At 40.1% G+C, this 17,431-nt stretch overlaps 1 protein-coding gene across 9 annotated transcripts in view; it reads left to right on the forward strand.

Moving 5' to 3' along the window:
* Positions 1 to 17,431, forward strand: part of NFYC (nuclear transcription factor Y subunit gamma) — a 70,364-nt gene that overhangs the window by 33,601 nt on the left and 19,332 nt on the right. For 7 of the 9 annotated variants that reach the window (XM_059689725.1, XM_059689726.1, XM_059689724.1 and 4 more), the window contains 3 exons: positions 10,494 to 10,606; positions 15,814 to 15,885; positions 17,214 to 17,327. In XM_059689725.1, the coding sequence (XP_059545708.1) occupies positions 10,502 to 10,606; positions 15,814 to 15,885; positions 17,214 to 17,327 (291 nt within the window). In that variant the 5' untranslated portion in view covers positions 10,494 to 10,501. Of the gene's footprint in view, positions 1 to 10,493; positions 10,607 to 15,813; positions 15,886 to 17,213; positions 17,328 to 17,431 lie in introns of those variants that run through there. The other 2 variants (XM_059689723.1, XM_059689732.1) reach the window with 1 other exon arrangement.

Raw genomic sequence — 17,431 nt, forward strand, 5'->3', positions numbered from 1 at the left:
TTTATTTTCTCATACCCACCCTCCTCCTCCCTGTCCCCCTTTCAACACTTAAATCAATGATAAAAGACACTAAGCAGAGAGCAAAATTCAGTGTGTCTGTGAATCAAGAATCCATACAGCCAAATCATACAGCCAAGCTCATCTTGACATTCTTTTAACACCACACAGGATTTTAATTGAGAAATCTCTGAGGGTGATGATATGCCATCTGGCTTGTGTATGAAGCTTGGTACGTTTTGCAACCTTCTAATGTATTTTCCCATTTGTGTGCTGCAGCTGCCCTGTGAGGTGCTGCTATAGGTGAGCAGAGACTCAAGAAGTTAAGTGACTTACCCAGGATCATAAACATACTAGTGAACTGGTGCACTAGTATGAAAGGAAATTAATTAGAAGGTGGTTGGTGGGGCAGCACTGGGCAAGACAGGCCGGACACGCCCTGGAGCCAACCTCCCACTGTCCGGTGGGGTCCCTCGGCCTGGCCTGCGGGGATTGGGCTGAAACCGGCTCTCCGACATCCCCCGAGGGGTCCCGGAGTGCTAGAGGGCACTCTGCAAAGTTGCTGTAGTACAGAGTGTGGAACGCAAACGCAAGTGTGCCGTAAACCAGATTCAGGGCCGGCAAGTGCAGCCGAAGGTGGAATCATGCAGCCCCGTGAGGTCAATATTGACCGGTCAGATGGTGGGAGGGACACTTAGCATATTAGCCTTTATATAGAGAGATAGACAGCAGGTAAGTAGCCAGAGAATAAGACTTTCCAGGTCCAGTACATTTTCTTTATTTACCCTTGTACTTTACTACCCCCTCACTGTTGGCAGCTGAGTATCCATTGGTGCTACTGACTGACCTAGAGACATTAAAAGGGGAAGGAAAAAATAGAAAAGTGTTTTAGAGTGTGGGAAGAGACAACAGAGAAATAAAAGAAAGATGCTTACATAATAGGAGACCCCAGGGCCATTAGCATCTTCTCTTTTATGCTTGCCACAGAGATGTTGGGAGCAGGGAACAAGTGGGTAAAAATAATCTTTGGGTTAAGGATTTTAAGTCAGTTAAAAGCTGAGACTGCTCATCTCTGAACAGTTTGAAAGGACATATACCTTAAAACTGCAAATGAACAGCTATACTAAAGAACAGAATTTAAGAACTTTGCATTTTTGACTCCACCATTTACTATATTGTGCCTTGAGTAAGCAACTTAAAATATCCATCCTCAGCTTTCCTATCTGTAAAATTGGAATAATATTAACATCTTTATCACTAAGCTGAATAACGATCAATTGAGGGTAATGGATGTATGTGATAAGTAGTTTGTAACTCTAAAGCAGTGGTTCTCAACCTTGGGCCCTTTAAATACAGTTCCTCATGTTGTGACCCAACCATAAAATTATTTTCGTTGCTACTTCATAACTGTAATGTTGTTACTGTTATGAATCGTAATGTAAATATCTGATATGCAGGATGGTCTTAGGCGACCTCTGTGAAAGGGTCATTCAACCGCCAAAGGGGTCACGACCCACAGGTTGAGAACCGCTGCTCTAAGGCTCTTAGGTTGGCATCTTTGAAACATTCTTCAGAATCACACTTCTCACTTCTCCTGAGCATACACAGACACAGAATCCTTCCAGAAGCTGGACAGAGGTTGTTCCCAGGGTTTCTGAGTCTTACGCAGGATCCAGTAAGTAAAATGGCTCTTTGTTTTAGGATAGACTTTGATTCGGGCTACAGGCACTATTTCTGTTTCTAGCTCGTGTCAGAATTCTCTTTCAGGCTCAGGGCCTGAAAAACCAGTTACTCATCATTCTTTCTGCAAGAATTTATTTATTCCTATTAGATTGGAGGGTCAAAGAGATTAGCAAATATTTCTTTGGGGCAGAGTGTCTAGCCCAGTTTATTCCTGATGGAGATTGAACGGGTGAGGGAGCCATATACAGCTGTGTAATTTAGGGCAAGCTCTTAGCCTCTGGCACTCAATTCTCTATCAGTAAATGGGGAATAACGCTGCCTTTATCATGGAAGGATTCGATGAAATAAAACTCTTAAATATCCTTTAGAACTGGGTTCTAAATGTTACTTGGCCCTTTTTTGTAAAGGGCCAGGTAATATTTTCAGCTTGCAGGTCATAAGATTTCTGTTGGAACACTTCAACTCTAATGTTATAGTATGAAAGCAGTCAGAGACAATGTAAATGAATAAGGGTAGCAGTCTTCATTAAAACTTAATTTACCGCCCAAACCGGTTTGGCTCAGTGGATAGAGCATCGGCCTGTGGACTGAAAGGTCCCAGGTTCGATTCCGGTCAAGGGCACGTACCTGGGTTGCAGGCACATCCCCAATAGGGGATGTGCAGGAGGCAGCTGATCGATGTTTCTCTCTCATCGATGTTTCTAGCTCTCTATCTCTCTCCCTTCCTCTCTGTAAAAAATCAATAAAATATATTTAAAAAAAAACACAAACTTAATTTACAAAAGGAGGCTGCAGACCTTTGCATTAGAATACTTCACTAAAATATATGGTCTTTTCCCCCATCATACAAAATACCAATAGTGTTTTATTGTTGTCATATATGCAGGGATGGTTTAAGTTGAACATTGATGAAGGAATGAGGAAGAAAGTATATGAAGTAAGATGTTTACATACCATTTCTATTCCACAGAAACGGGTTTTAAAATGTACTGTTCCTGGCTTCCTGTCAGTTTCATTGCTTATACCAGTTCCTATGCCATCATTTATAATGATGTTATGATCTAGTTCTAGCCACTGTTTAAAAGATTACATTGTAGTAGATATCAAACAGAAACATGTTTTTGTTTTTGAAGGAAAAGTTGTTTCTGCTGCTGGTTTAAAAATGTGTTGGTGTGAGCAGATCTTTAGGAAGAGCAGTGTGCAGCCAGTTCCAACTGTTAGTCTTTTGGGAAGCATGCTTTTTCCAGTAGGTGGTTTGAAAAGCTTCATACTTAGCCTCTTAGAGCTAGAGACAGACACACACTCAAACACTAAACTTGGCACTAATCAGGAAAGAGGTCTCTAGTAAGGCTACATTATTCATTCTTAGAGTAATGGGTGTCATCTATATCCAGTTATGTAAGGGTTTGGAACTTAGTAAGGTTTCTGGCACTAAGCTTAATGCTTTCTTGTTTAAGTAGAAACCTTAGATGAGCTTAAATAGACTGTTGAACCCTCTTTTCTGGCTAGTCATCCTGCCTTCCTTTGTATTATTCATTTATTGACTTATAGGCCTTCCATATCAGACCACCTGTCAGCATATTTATGTGTTCAGTATACATCAGTCCTGGAGTGGCTCAGTGGAGTGACTGGTTCAAGACGACCAGTAGTGGGCAGCAGGCCAGTTCACAAACATAGGCCTTTTGATTTCCAGAGCAGTGTTATGTTTCTTTTTCTGAAATTGTCAATTTGAGGTCGGTTTTATTGTGGAGAGGATATGCCTCCTTAAGGCTTGAAATGTTTTTTCAGCCATGATTGATAATGGCATATATCCTTCTGTGTAAACATGAGAACCAAATTGTCTGTTAGTAGAATTATTGTTTTGAAAATATTAGTTCTCAAATTTAGTTTTAATTTTTCTTTGTAGTTTGGAAGAATATCTAAAGTAGCAAGCACAAATTAGCTTTAATCCTACCCCTTTTCTTCTTATCCATCTAACTACTCATATTAATATTTCTTCTTTCTCTTAAACTCTCTCTCATCATTTGAAATATAACATCCCAATAGTTTAGCTAATTCAAATAAAGAAACCTGTCACTAACTTTGATAATTACCTGAAGTAGCACTGGAACATAAAATGCATGTGATACTACCGACTGGGCTTTAAAATAAAAATCATGTCATCTCATGACATAGGAAAACATTATTAAAATGCAAGTCAAAAAGGGAGTGAAGAAGATATGGGCTTTGAACATAGGGAGATCCTTGTTGGAATATGTTAAGTTGAAGACACAGGAATAATTGAGGACACTCATAGCAGCCTAAAAGCTGCAAGTTTGGTGGGGGGGGGGGGTGGACATTAAGGAGAAAGACGGTAACAATGTTTAGATTTGTTTTTCATTCATAACAGGGCTAAGAGATATTGCTTATGCTTGACATTGAGAGCATTGTTTCTTAGGTAAAACTTGACTGGGATGAGTCAGCTCTTATACTTCAATAGAAGCAGCATTGGTCAAGGGATTTATTTTAGGAGAGCTTTCTGTGGTGTTTTTTTTCTTGAGTAGTTGTGATATTAGGGTTTTAAAGTATTATCGCCCCCAAACATCTAATTTGGTTTTAGTTCAAAGAGCTGTATTGTGGGTTTAGGCATATTATAAAGGACTTTTGTAGAGAGAATGGGTTAAATGCTAAGATATAGGAGAGCTAAAATCTAAAGGTATAGAGTTTTAGAAATTAGGGAATTTGCACTAAAACCTTATATTTGTTTGTATTTTGTGAGGATAATCATTTTGATACATCCTTTCCATGTCCAGGCATGTCACTAAGGGAGGATTTGGCAAGCATGGTACCTGGTCAAAAGCAAAAAGTTTGAAAGATTTCTAAGAGAATCTTAAAAGAGGAGCACTAGCCCTGACTGGTTAGTCTCAAGTGGATGGAGCATCGGCCTGTAGACTGAAGGGTCCTGTGTTTCAATTCCGGTCAAGTGGATGGAGCATCGGCCTGTGGACTGAAGGGTCCTGTGTTTCATTCCGGTCAAGGGTACATGCCTGGGTTGTGGACCTGGTCCCCCGTTGAGGGCGAGCGGGAGGCGGCTGTCAATGATTCTCTCTCATTATATGATGTTTCTTTTTCTTTTTTAAAAAATACATTTCTTTATTGGTTTCAGAGAGGAAGGGAGAAGGAGAGAGAGATAGAAACATCAATGATGAGAGAGAATCATTGATCAGCTGCCTCCTGCATGCCCCCCAACTGGGGACCGAGCCCGCAACCCAGGCATGCGCCCCTGGCCGGAATGGAACCCTGGGACCCTTCAGTCCGCAGGCTGACGCTCTATCCACTGAGCCAAGCCTGCCAGGGCTTGATGTTTCTTTGTTTCTAGCTCTCTTTCCCTCTCCCTTCCTCTCTGAAATCAATAAAAATATATAATACATATATTAACTGGATATTCAAATGACAGCTAGATTGGCCACCACTGAGTGATCTGATTGAATCATCTCATTTCCTCCATGGTTTTCTCCTTATTGTCCTGGTAATGGGTGGCCAAACAGGTATTTGCCCTCCTCCTACTTACCTATTATCATAAATCTGTCCTGGTCTCCTTTCTTTCTTTTTTTAAATAATTCTTTATTGTTGAAAGTATTACATATGTTCCCTTTTTACTCTCATTGACCCCCTCCAGCCCGCCCCCGTCCCCCACCCCAGGCCTTCACCACCCTATATCCTGGTTATCCTGGTCTCCTTTCTGAGAAGGTGCTGACTTTCAAAAGATTTATATTTGGGAATTGTAGGCAGCCATGCTTTCTGCCTTCCAGTCTGCCTTACAAAGTTCAGGACCAACTGTGTGTGTGTGTGTGTGTGTGTGTGTGTGTGTGTGTGTGTGTGTGTGTGTGTGGTGTCTGTACCCGGGTGTCTGGACCCGTATCCTTCCAATCATGTGGATTTCTGATTATAATCCTTACTTTAAAGGCCCATCAGGAACCTTGTTTATTTTGTATAACCACTTCCTTTGGTTGTTCAAACGCTCCCAGTAAGTCTTATTTCAGGGCCAAACTTTCCAGGAGGCCTCTTTTTCTCAGAAAGGCCATACCCAGCAACTCTCTTGCCCTTTTATTTGGGATAATTATCAGACTGCATGCTAGATGCTTTGAGGAATCCAGAAATGAATCAGGTCCTAGCCATAAGGAGCTTGTAAACCAGAAAAGGAAATGATAAGACATACACATAAATAATGATCATACAAGCTAATGTGGTGAGGGCAGAAAGAGATTACTGATCAAGGGTTCTAGGTTCATAAGAAGGAGTAATCACTTCCAGAGCGGGTATTTAGAGAGACTTGTGGAGAGATGGCAGTTGAATTGAACATTGGAGCAATAGCCTTTGCATGATGGACTCTGATTCTTCCCTTTCTAGCTTTGAAAAGCAAACTGTTTTTGTGGGTTTAGGCATATTATAAAGGACTTTAAATAAATTTAAAGTTTTTAAAAACATAAATTAATAGGTATTGGGAGTTGAGATTGCATCTAGCAACAACCATTCAGTATTTCCTCTGATCCTGAAGTCTTTACTAAATAGTTAGGGAGTCTATTCAAGTACCTATGAAGTAATTAATGAACATGAATTATAGGTCTACAGTGATAAATTTACAATCAATAATGAATTAAATCTGGAAAATTCTATACTGCATTTTTCATCAGAATGATCTAAGTTAATGTGGCTTGGTCTTAGGGCAGTTTTGTCCTTGTCAACTATATATAAGTAGCTTTATCCCATCATAGAGATAGCAATTTAAAAATGGAATCAAAAGGGTCGTGGAATATAAATCTCTTTCTTACTTTAAAATACATACTTTTTCTCATCATCCTAGAAGATGAACCTAGCATATTTTGCATGGGCTGTAGATGTTATAAATACACTAATTGCAACAAAATTCGTTTTGTTGCAATTAATATATTAATTATAAAGATAAGTGATAAGATTAAGCCTGCTTTATATTTTTTAACTTTTTGGGATGCTTGGTGAACAAAAGGTGTTTGTGTTTATGATTAAATTTTGTTATTTTAATGTTAAGTTTTACCTTGGTCAGAAAATATTAAAATCCTCAATTTGTTTTCATAAAATCTTTTGCTTGAGATTTGGTCTGTTTTTTAAAGGCCCATGTAAAAACTGGACCTGCTTTAAGGAAAGCCTTTGGAATCAAAGTATTCATGTTTTCTAGGAATTTACAGTAACAATTTGTGTTCTTCCAATAGGTATTAAAAGAAGTAACTACTAATTTCTGTGCAAAGATGCTAGAAAATATGCCCCAAACTTTTTTGTCTTTTTCTTCAGGATAGGATCTTCTGTTTCTAATGAGGAGAGTATCTTTAAAGTCAGGAATTTATAAAAAGAGGTTCTTGGATAGAAAAATCATAAAAGCTGTAATTCTAAATCCAAAGCTCAATTGGAACTTGGCAAATTCAACTTAATGTATAGAATAGAACTGTCCAAAGCTGAACAAAATGCCTTACCAGTAAGCTAGTTTCCCAGAACTGGAGAGGGATAAGCTCATATTTAAACTAAATGATACTTAGGGTGGGATTGAGAGGTTGAAGTAGAGCTGTGAGCATTTTTAGAGGGGTGGGCCTGGGTGGCTCTTAATGTCTTTTTCAGTCCTAACCTTCTATGATACACTAAAATATAAAGGACATTTTTATTGATGTATTTTGTGTTTATCTAATTCAGATGGGCTTCTCAAGTTAAAAACGTAACTTTTAACTCATTTTTGAGTTTCAGAAATATTTAACTTCTATTTTGTACATAATCCCCACTTCAACAGTGTGAGGCTCTGAACCAGCTAATGAGGACATTTGCGATCTATTGATTACCCATATGTTTGTGAATTGATTGCGCCAAGACATCCTTAGTAGGGGTAATGCAGAATTTAATATCAGACTGTGCAGGTGGTTTTAAAAGTGTTTCTTGAATTGTTCACCTTTGTAACAATTGTTGGGAGGGATCAGAGGACATCACAAAGTTGTCACCAATTTTCTAAATCTCACCTTTTCACTCAAACTAAACCCATTCATCATTAGCAAGAATACAAGTTATCACACTGGCAATTGTGACAGTAGTAGTTTGCATGGCAGATTTTGCTAAGATCAGGCCTGCCCATAGATCCATACAATAAAAGGTTAGATTCTTATTTTAAAATTTTAAGGAATTATTTTCATTTCCAGAAAGATTTTTTTTATTTGCCCCATTTTAAAAGGTTAGCGAGTCTCACTTTTTTCATTGTCATGAGTATCTCGTAAGACTCTATTAATAACAATAAATAATTAAACTTCTCTAGATTATCTTGATATCTTTGTTCTCAGTACACCTAAGAGAATAATGTAATACGTTATTCGCATATGGTGATAAGTGAAAATGTAATGGAAGCTGAGTTGAGGACCTTAGTTGGTTATTTAGGACTCGGGATTTTATCTAGTCATTTCCAACTGTGATTCAACACTCTCCACTTAATTCCCTCCAGGAACTCTAAGATCATATTGTTTCCTAGTACTTAGAGTTCCTGTTGATGCATAGAGCTTCTTATGTAGGCCTCCAGCACTAGAAATGTGCTCCAAGCCATTTCCCATTACATCATCACCCACTAATGTCATTACATCGGAGTGAAATCTGCTTTGAAGATTGTACTCTTGTTTTCCTTCCATTTCTTTCCTTTTAGCATTTTCTTTAGAAGGAAAAAGAGAAAATCAGAGACCTCTAGAACATTTCAAACATTTGAATGAATCAAACGTCCTCACAGACTAAACCTAGATTTAGCAGCCTTCATTCCACTCTGATGATGGAATGATCTGCCCAGCATGTATCCACATGGACCCTGGAAAGTAACATGTTTGGTGCTCTTCTTTCAGCCCTTCAGAATTAGTTCTTAGTGATTTATACACTGAGTGGCCAGGTTATTATGACTACCCCATCAGTACCATTAAATGAATTAGTTATACAAATAATAATCCTATCTAATAAAAGAGAAAAATGGTAATTGGCGTACGAGCTACCCTTTTCATTGGCTAATCAGGGCTATATGCAAATTAACTGCCAACTAAGATTGGCAGTTAAATGCCAACAAGATGGCGGCTAATTTGCATATGTAGGCACAATGCAGGGAGGCGAAAGGGAAAGCAGGAAGAACCCCCCTGCCACTGACTGTGATCGGAAACCCAGGGGGGAGCTAAGAGTTGGGGGGCAGGGCAAAGGCGGCCCCGGGGCCGCCTTTGCCCTGACCCCAGCCATGATTGGAGAATCAGGTGCCTTTGCCGCCCTGGCCAGTGATAGCAGGAAGTAGGGGTGTAGCCAGCGATGGGAGCTGGGCACGGTCGAAGCTGGCAGTCCCGGGAGCTAGGGGTCCCTTGCCTGGGCCTAAAGCGGAGCCCACGATCGCGGGGCCACTGCAGCTGTGGGTCCCCGCTGCCCGGGCCGGACACCTAGGCCAGAGGCGTTAGGCCTGGGCAGGGGCGGAGCCTGCAACCACGGGGAGCTGGGGGTCCCCTGCCCAGGCCTGACACCTCTGCCAGAGGCCTCAGGCCTGGTCAAGGGGCCGATCCGGTGATTGGTGATCGGAGGGTGATGAGGGTCAACTCCTCTGGCCGAGGCATCAGGCCTGGGTGGGGGGCGGAGCCGGGGATTGGGGGGATATGATGGTCCCCTTGCCCAGGCCTGAAGCCTGGGTCAGAGGCGTCAGGCTTGGGCGGGGGGTGGAGCAAGCGATCAGAGGGAGATGGGGGTCCCCTGCCCAGGCATGATTCCTGGGTCAGAGGCCTCAGGCCTGGGTGGGGGCCAGAGCCAGTGATCAGGGGGAGATGGGGGTCCCCTGTCTAAGCCTGACACCTCTGGCGGAGGCATCAGGCCTGGGCAAGGGGCCAGATCAGGCGATTGGAGGGTGATGGGGGTCAACGCCTGAGGGCTCCCAGTATGTGAGAGGGGGCAGGCTGGGCTGAGGGACACTCCCCCCCACACACACATCCAGTGCACGAATTTCGTGCACCGGGCCCCTAGTAATAATAATAATTTTTTAAAAAACCTTGAGAGTATTTGTTTAGGAAGTTTTCAATATTCAGTATTTTTGGAAGCGTCAATGAAGCACTGATGGGGTGGTCATAATAATCTGGCCGGTCCTAATAATCTGGCCACTCAGTGTATAGTTCTCCACCAGCATCCTGTCACTGGCATTATTAAACCTTTTCAAATAATTTCCCAGAATAGAAATTCTTAGGACATCACTAAGTTTCTAGTTCTTTGTGTTTGATTAAACTGTTTTTTGCATTTAAGTATTTGCTGGGTAAGCATTTAAGACATCTGGCGTTTTTTACTTTCCCCCTGGAATCTTTTAAGGCATTATAGTTATAGCTGAAGTGGGGATCCTAACTGATCTTCTTTTGAACCCATCAAAAAGCAGTTGACTGAATGTAGGTTCTGACCCTCTTCTTTCTATTCTAAATTTAATTCCCCATTGTTGCAAAGTTCAATGAGTCCAGCCTGCATGGTTCAGTGATTGAGCATTGACCTAGGAAACAGGAGGTCAAGGTTCGATTCCCGGTCAGGGCACATGCCCAGGTTGCGGGCACCATCCCCAATGTGGGGCATGCAGGAGACAGCCAATCGGTGATTCTCATCATTGATGTTTCTATCTCTCTTTTCCTCTCCCTTCCTCCCTGAAATCAATAAAAATATATTTAGAAAAAGAAAAGTTAAATGAAGTAGTGTAAACATCCACAAGGAAAGATATAAATAACGGACAGAAAGTCTGACTTTATTATTATTTTTAATGTGTCTCATGTATGTATTTGTTTTCAGTTGTCAAAATGTCCACAGAAGGAGGATTTGGTGGTACCAGCAGCAGTGATGCCCAGCAAAATCTACAGTCCTTCTGGCCTCGTGTCATGGAAGAAATACGGAATTTAACAGTGGTAAGAAAGGAGAAACTTTTAAAGAGTCTAAAGAGTTATGAGATGAATAACGAAAACATAGACTAAAACGTGTAATCTCAAGCACATTTACAAAGGCATAATTTATTCCTGATCTCTGTGTTCACATGTGGTTTTCCACAGAAAAGTCACTCTTTCTCTTCTGCAGTCTAAAGGTGATGGTTTTATCTAAACTGTCTTAGATATAAAAGAGAAGGGAGGAAAAATAAAATTATAAAATTATTACTGGGGTCTATTCATATTTTAAGGGGATAATCTCATGGTTAAATTTATCAGGTTTTAGTCCTGGGGTCCGCCTGGTATAAAACTAGTGCCCTTCTAGAGTGTGGTCGGAGTAGGCCAGTACAGCAAGTCTACTTTCCAGCTGAGCACAGAACCAGAAATCCAAAATCAGGCAGGTGGCCAGAGAAACTCTGGAGGTTCAAACTCAGCACTTAACTTTTCTGTATTTTTTTGGGCTTTGATTTTTTTTTTTAATTGTGGGAAAAAAACAGACAAAATTTACCATCTTAACCTTTTAAAAATGTACAGTTCAGTAGTGTTAAATATATATTTACATTGCTGTGGATCATCTCTCCAGGACTTTTTCATCTTGCAGAACTGAAAGTCTATACCCATTAAACAACAACTACCCTTTCCTCCTCTCCCCAGCCCCTGGTAACCACCATTCTACTTTCTGTTTCTATGAATTTCACCAGTCTTAAATGCCTCATATACATGGGATCATACAATATTTGTCTTGTTGTGATTGGCTTATTTCAGTTAGCATAATGTTCTCATGATTCATCCATGTTCTAGCCTGTAATTGGATTTCTTTCCTTCTTAAGTCTAAATAATATTCCATATATATGTGTATTCGCTACATTTTATTTATCCATTTATCTGCCTTTCTCTATGGCACATGAAGGTATCTGCTTCTCCGACTGCATCTCTGCCCGTGTAACGTTGTCAGATATTTTAGCATTTAGTCTGTGCCGATCCAGAACTCACTAGCACTTATAACCAGACTTCCTCAGATATGTCAGAGCCTCTTAGGTTGACATCTCAACATGTCTAACAGATGTTTTAAATAGCCATATGTTCAGACTATCCAAACATAAATAAAACGTATGAGAGTAACCACAAGCTGTCGGTGGTCTCTAAGACTGGGACAAAGATTATTCTAAAACAACGAATTGAAATTTGCTAGGTGATATATATTACATGATATATTAGAAATACTGGCCCCAGTCAATTTGGTCTGAGTTCTGCAAAAGCAATTTATCTTTCCTCTCAGGGTGGCCATCATGCTCTCTTTACTCTGTAATTGTGTGTAAATCCAGGTAGTGTTCAGCTGGAACTGAAGTTGGTCAAAAATCATACCTAAATGATTGCACACCAGAATGATTGTGTTAAATACCATCTTTCTGCTCGACAGAGCTCTGGAAATAATAATTCACAGACTTTTTGGCATTGGATTTTATTCCTCTAGACCTCTTTGAAAGTGGACAAGAGAAAGCTAAGTTTGTCTTTTGGGGAGTAGATGGGGAGGCAACAACGCTGAATCTTGAAAAAGAAAAATCTAATTCTCCCCTAACTTACTCCGTACGATTCAGCCTCCAATTAGCCGTAATGTAATGCTGAGGTCACTTTCTTTTATTTACCAGTTACATCTTTTCATTCTTCAGTGCCTCCAGATTAGACAGTGGTATTTTTAACATTATAGTCAAATCAGATAACCATTTAAAGAAAAACTTGGAGGTGTGAGGTTTATCGATTATTACAAAACAGGTCCTGTGTTGTTTGAGCCCTTCTTGTAGAGCAGTGTTTCTCAAACTTGCTTGTCTAATGAACCACATGAGGATCTTGTTAAAATATAGATTTTGATATAGTAAGTTTGGAGCAGAGCCGGAGATTCTGCATTTCTTCTGAGTTCCCAGGCGAAGCCATTGCTGACTTTGACTAGTAAGACTTTAAAAGCAGCAGTGGCCGTTAACACTGACTGTGGATCCCCAGTCACCAGGGGCGTTTTCAAAAATCGTGATGCCAGAAATTCCGGATTCAGTTAGTCTGGGACGGAACCCAGGCATCTTGTTTTTCAAAAGCTCTCCAGGTGATTCTAACATGCAGCCAAGATTGAGAATCATTGCTTTTGAGAGGATTCAATCCTGTCTTGCTGGAGTATCTGGCTGGATAGGCCTGGAAAAGATTTCTCATCATTATTTGAAACTCTGGATTTTCGTTAGTGCAGCCTGAGACCCATTGGCTTTTCTTTGGCTCTGAACTCTCATTGAATCAATTCAGACTTCTTGAAACTCAGCAGTTTCAGATGGCAGTATTTTTAATGGAGTTCTTTTGTTGTGATCAAGAGCACAGAAATGTTCTGAGAGAGAATCTGCTTTTCCATTTGCTGATAACACTACCAAGAGTAGAGTCAGTCTGTCTCAGTTGTCTTTCACTTGGATCAGTATCAGGAGAAGTTAGCACATGAGTTGCATGGTTGCCAATGATGAGGGAACATTGAATTGAAAGCCAATTTAGTGGACATCAGTCTACTGATAATTAAGGGCTCCCCTCTCCAATAAGGTTATCGTAAACTCTTAGATGTGACTGGAAAGCTAGGATGAGATTATAGAAAACTGGGCTATTGTCGGTAATAATGAACCACATACACACATATATCTTTCTTTTTTCCAAATTTTTTTTATTATTATTGATTTCAGAGAAGAAGGGAGAGGGAGAGAGAGATAGAAACATCAATGATGAGAATCATTGATCGGCTGCTTCCTGCACACCCCCCTACTGGGGATTAAGCCGGCAACCCCGGCATGTACCCTTGACTGGAATCAAACCCAAGACCCTTCAGTCCACATGCAATGCTCTATCCACTGAGCCAAACCGGCTGGGGCACATACACACATATATCCGAAGATCCACTTTTCACATACTGTCCCTTTAGAGCTCAAGGTTTGGGGATTATGAGAAAGTGTCTTGCAAAAGAAAAGGTTGGAGTGGGCTTAGAGCAGAGCTTTTTGTAAATTTCTGCCTCACTTTATACTTCTCCAAGGTGGGAATTATATAATCTCTTTATCTTTGACCCTTTCTTGTTGCTTTTGATTAAAGACCAGTCTTATAGAAATTCTGAAAGTGGTATTTTACTCTTTCAAGTTGGGGAAGAAGGTCTTTTTTATCAGTTTTGGGTTTTGATTAAGTAATCTTGGAACAAACTTGTGGAAATTATATTCACTAACCAAGTCAAATAAGAGTGTACTTGCAAGAGAGCTGAGTCTTATGGTCTTAATCTTGTGTTGTATATGTCATCCTGGGAGGCCTTTCAAAGGAATTATCATCCCCAGTATTGTCTTTGGGATTTCTGTTTAGCATCATCATATTTTGTGATATGCCACACATGAAGGAAGACCAATGATTGATTTCTGTGGTAAATGTTTTGTTTTTTAAGTCCCTTTAGGGTCTGGCCTCAATCCAGCATTCTCTTTCGTGTTGCTCCCCTCTGTACTAAGGTCATATATCTAAAACTTGAATAGACCCTGTTTTGTGTGTTTCTGTGCTTCTTTGCATGCTGCTCCCTCTGTCTGAATATGAATTCTCTATTTTTCCAACAAGCAAATTTGTAGCATCCCTTATACACAATTCAGATGTCAGCCTCTCTGTGGAACATTTGCCAACTCCTCTTGCTCACTCCAACCCCCCATTGCCAGCTGGTATTTTCTTCTTTGTTTCTGTGGGATTTTACACCCCCATTCTAATATGATATATGGTGTTTTAATGTTTTTATGTGACCGTCTCTAACAATTAAACTATAAGCTGTTCAAAGGTAAGTATAGATTTGCATCTTTCACACAGTAGCACATATCATATTAGTTGAGTTACGTGAATGAGTAAATGAAAGAGGAGAAAACAAATAAGAATAGAAAGAATGTGTCCTGCTCTCTCCTTTTGGTAAAAATTTAATAAACTGGAGTTCTAAACATCTGCCACTCCAGGGTTAGTTTTAGTAGAAGCTTCATGGAAAATATTGACACCTACTTTGGAAAATGAAATGATGAAAAATTGGTGTTGGAAGTTTGTAGAGGTGAGTAGTAGCCAGTAGCCAAGCAGTTTGTTGAGTTTGTGGGGAAATTAGATGTCTTGGTGTGCATTTTATCCTAATTGTTGTTCTTCCCTTCTGTAATTATAAAATGGGTTCTGGGAAGGCTGTTTATGTTTTTCACTAATACCCCCTTCTTTAACATTTAGTTGAGGTTTGCTGTTGGTCTTGGAAAAGAAAGTTTACTTTTTTGTTGTTGTTAATTATACCAAATCTCAAATAGTAGCTGCTCTTTCTATAATGTGATGATGCAAAGTCCCATGTGAACATATTGGATTTGGTGTGAGTCACATTTCAGAACACTTACAGAATCAATCATTTGACACCTAGTCTCAGCAGGGATTTTGCTGATTTTAGCTGATCTCTGCCTTTGCACCTTTTTCTTCATTGCAGCTCTGAAACCCAGAATTGATTTTTAATTCTAGAATTGCATTCATCATTGAGCATGCTTTGAAATACCAGTAGTATCAAAATAAAACAAAAAAGGGCTTAATCACAAATACTTGAGTAGTGCTGATCAAAAAGCTCTTTCCTAAATCCTATACACAGTAAAGTTGATGTGGTTTTCCCCAGCCCAGTCTTGTTTTTTAAGAAAAAAAGTGCCAGGGCTATTCCAAAGAGCCAGCTGATAAATTTACCCTCGCCCCTCTTCCATAATCTTCTAACCCACCCCCACCCCCCTAAGCTAATTTTGGAAACAAGCCCTTAGGGAGTTCCTCCCTAATTTCTGGTGTCAGGTTAGAGCGAAGGTCAGAAGAAGAGAACTGTGGGTCACTGTGGTCAGGTTAAGCTGGCACTTGCAATCCCCAAGTAGAAGAAAAAACTGGCAACTTAGAGGAATGAATTTTTGCTCCTGAGGCAAAAATCACATTTGAATCTGCTAAAAACCATCATAAGTTTATCCTGAAACCCTTTAATTGTTTAAAGCTCTACATGGGTTAAGAATTTTGCTAGGAGCTTGTATTTTCTTCATTTTATCTGTACCTTCTGTCCTGCCATATTTTCTAAAAGGAGGGACTAAGCCAATCAGTGTGCTTCCTGATGCCTGTTTTGCCCTACTGATTGTCCCCACCATTTATGCACCTTTTGTTACTCATTTCAGAAAGATTTCCGAGTACAGGAACTGCCATTGGCTCGTATTAAGAAGATTATGAAACTGGATGAAGATGTGAAGGTGAATTTACGTTCATTTTTATTTATATTGAAGCTAAAATGATGGGTGGGTTATTGCTCATTTCTCTAGAGCTCAAATTTAATTAAATAAAAATGAAAATATTGCCTGTTGCTTTTTTATTTAGTTTCTCGTAAAATTGTTAAGTGAGCTGAAATTGAACAATTTTAATTATTATATGATGCTTCTCTGAAAATTAGGGGTGTCCTGTTTTCTAGATGTTGAAAAGATACTGAGTGCTTTTTGAAACACCCAGTTCTTTTCAGCATGTAGTGTAAACATGTACCATCAAATCATCAGGACAGTGCCATCTTCTTAGCATCTTATTACAGTCTCTATTTGTTGATCTGAGCTCTAAAAAATGTTTGATAATGCTATTGTATCTATGAGTATTGCATCTGTGAATTGTTTTACACGAATAATACTTGTGAGAGGGTTTACTTGGAGGAGACCATTACTGTATTCTTAGGAGTCTGCCACCCACTACAACTCTCTCAGAAAAAGAGCAGCTCCTTCCTCACCACTCAAAATGTATAGTCTCTTGTATTTGTATAGAAAGCTAACAGTTCACAGCAATTTTCCCTTCTGTTAGCTCAGTTCCTCCTCATAGTAATCCTGTGAGATTTTGTAGGATAAGAATTAGTAGTTTAATTTTCTAGATACGGAGATAGACAAAACAAAGAAAAAAGAAAACTGATTTGCCTAGAGTAGGAGAACCAAGATCCCAATACTCATCTGCTTCCTTAACTCCATAGCTCGTCCAGTGCCTGTATCCTATACAGACCACCTCACCAAGGATCCAGAGTCTTATTTGACCAAGAGCTTATATTACTTGAGTACTTAACTGTGTTCCAGGCCCTGTGCTGGGTGCTTGTACATAAATCTTCTCATTTGATTCCCACAACAGTACTGGAAAGTTATCCTCTTTTTCAGTATGTGAAAAATAAAGCCCGAAAGGATGGGAAGCCTGAGATTTTGCCTAAATCCATTGGCTCTCAGACTCATTATTTCCCCACATTGTCTCTCCTTGGATTATATCACTTCCTGACTTTATGGCCCTGGGCAAGTTACTTCACCTCTCTTAAACCTAGCTTCTCTACAAGGCTGTTATGAGAGTAAGAAAGTGCATGGTAGGTGCTAGATAAGTGTTCTTTTTTCCTCTTCTACCTGCTTTGTTCCTACTTGTGGTTTTATTTTATCTTGGGATCTCTTGAGACTACTACCTTCTCCTTTTCCAACACTTGCCCCATAGTCCAGTGGCAGGACATGAGATAAGGGGCAAATTAACTGATTTGAATGACTGGTGATTGACAGATGTACATCTGTTACAGATGATCAGTGCAGAAGCCCCTGTGCTTTTTGCCAAAGCAGCCCAGATTTTTATCACAGAGTTGACTCTTCGAGCCTGGATCCACACAGAGGATAACAAGCGTCGGACTCTACAGGTAATACTGTAGACCTACATTGGGAAAGCTGGGCAAGTAGCTAGCTGCCTGCTTCTCTTGCATGGCTTAGACCAGGGGTCCTCAAACTTTTTAAACAGGGGGCC

This window comes from Myotis daubentonii, chromosome 3 (genome assembly GCF_963259705.1).
Source record: "Myotis daubentonii chromosome 3, mMyoDau2.1, whole genome shotgun sequence".
Lineage (NCBI taxonomy): Eukaryota > Metazoa > Chordata > Mammalia > Chiroptera > Vespertilionidae > Myotis > Myotis daubentonii.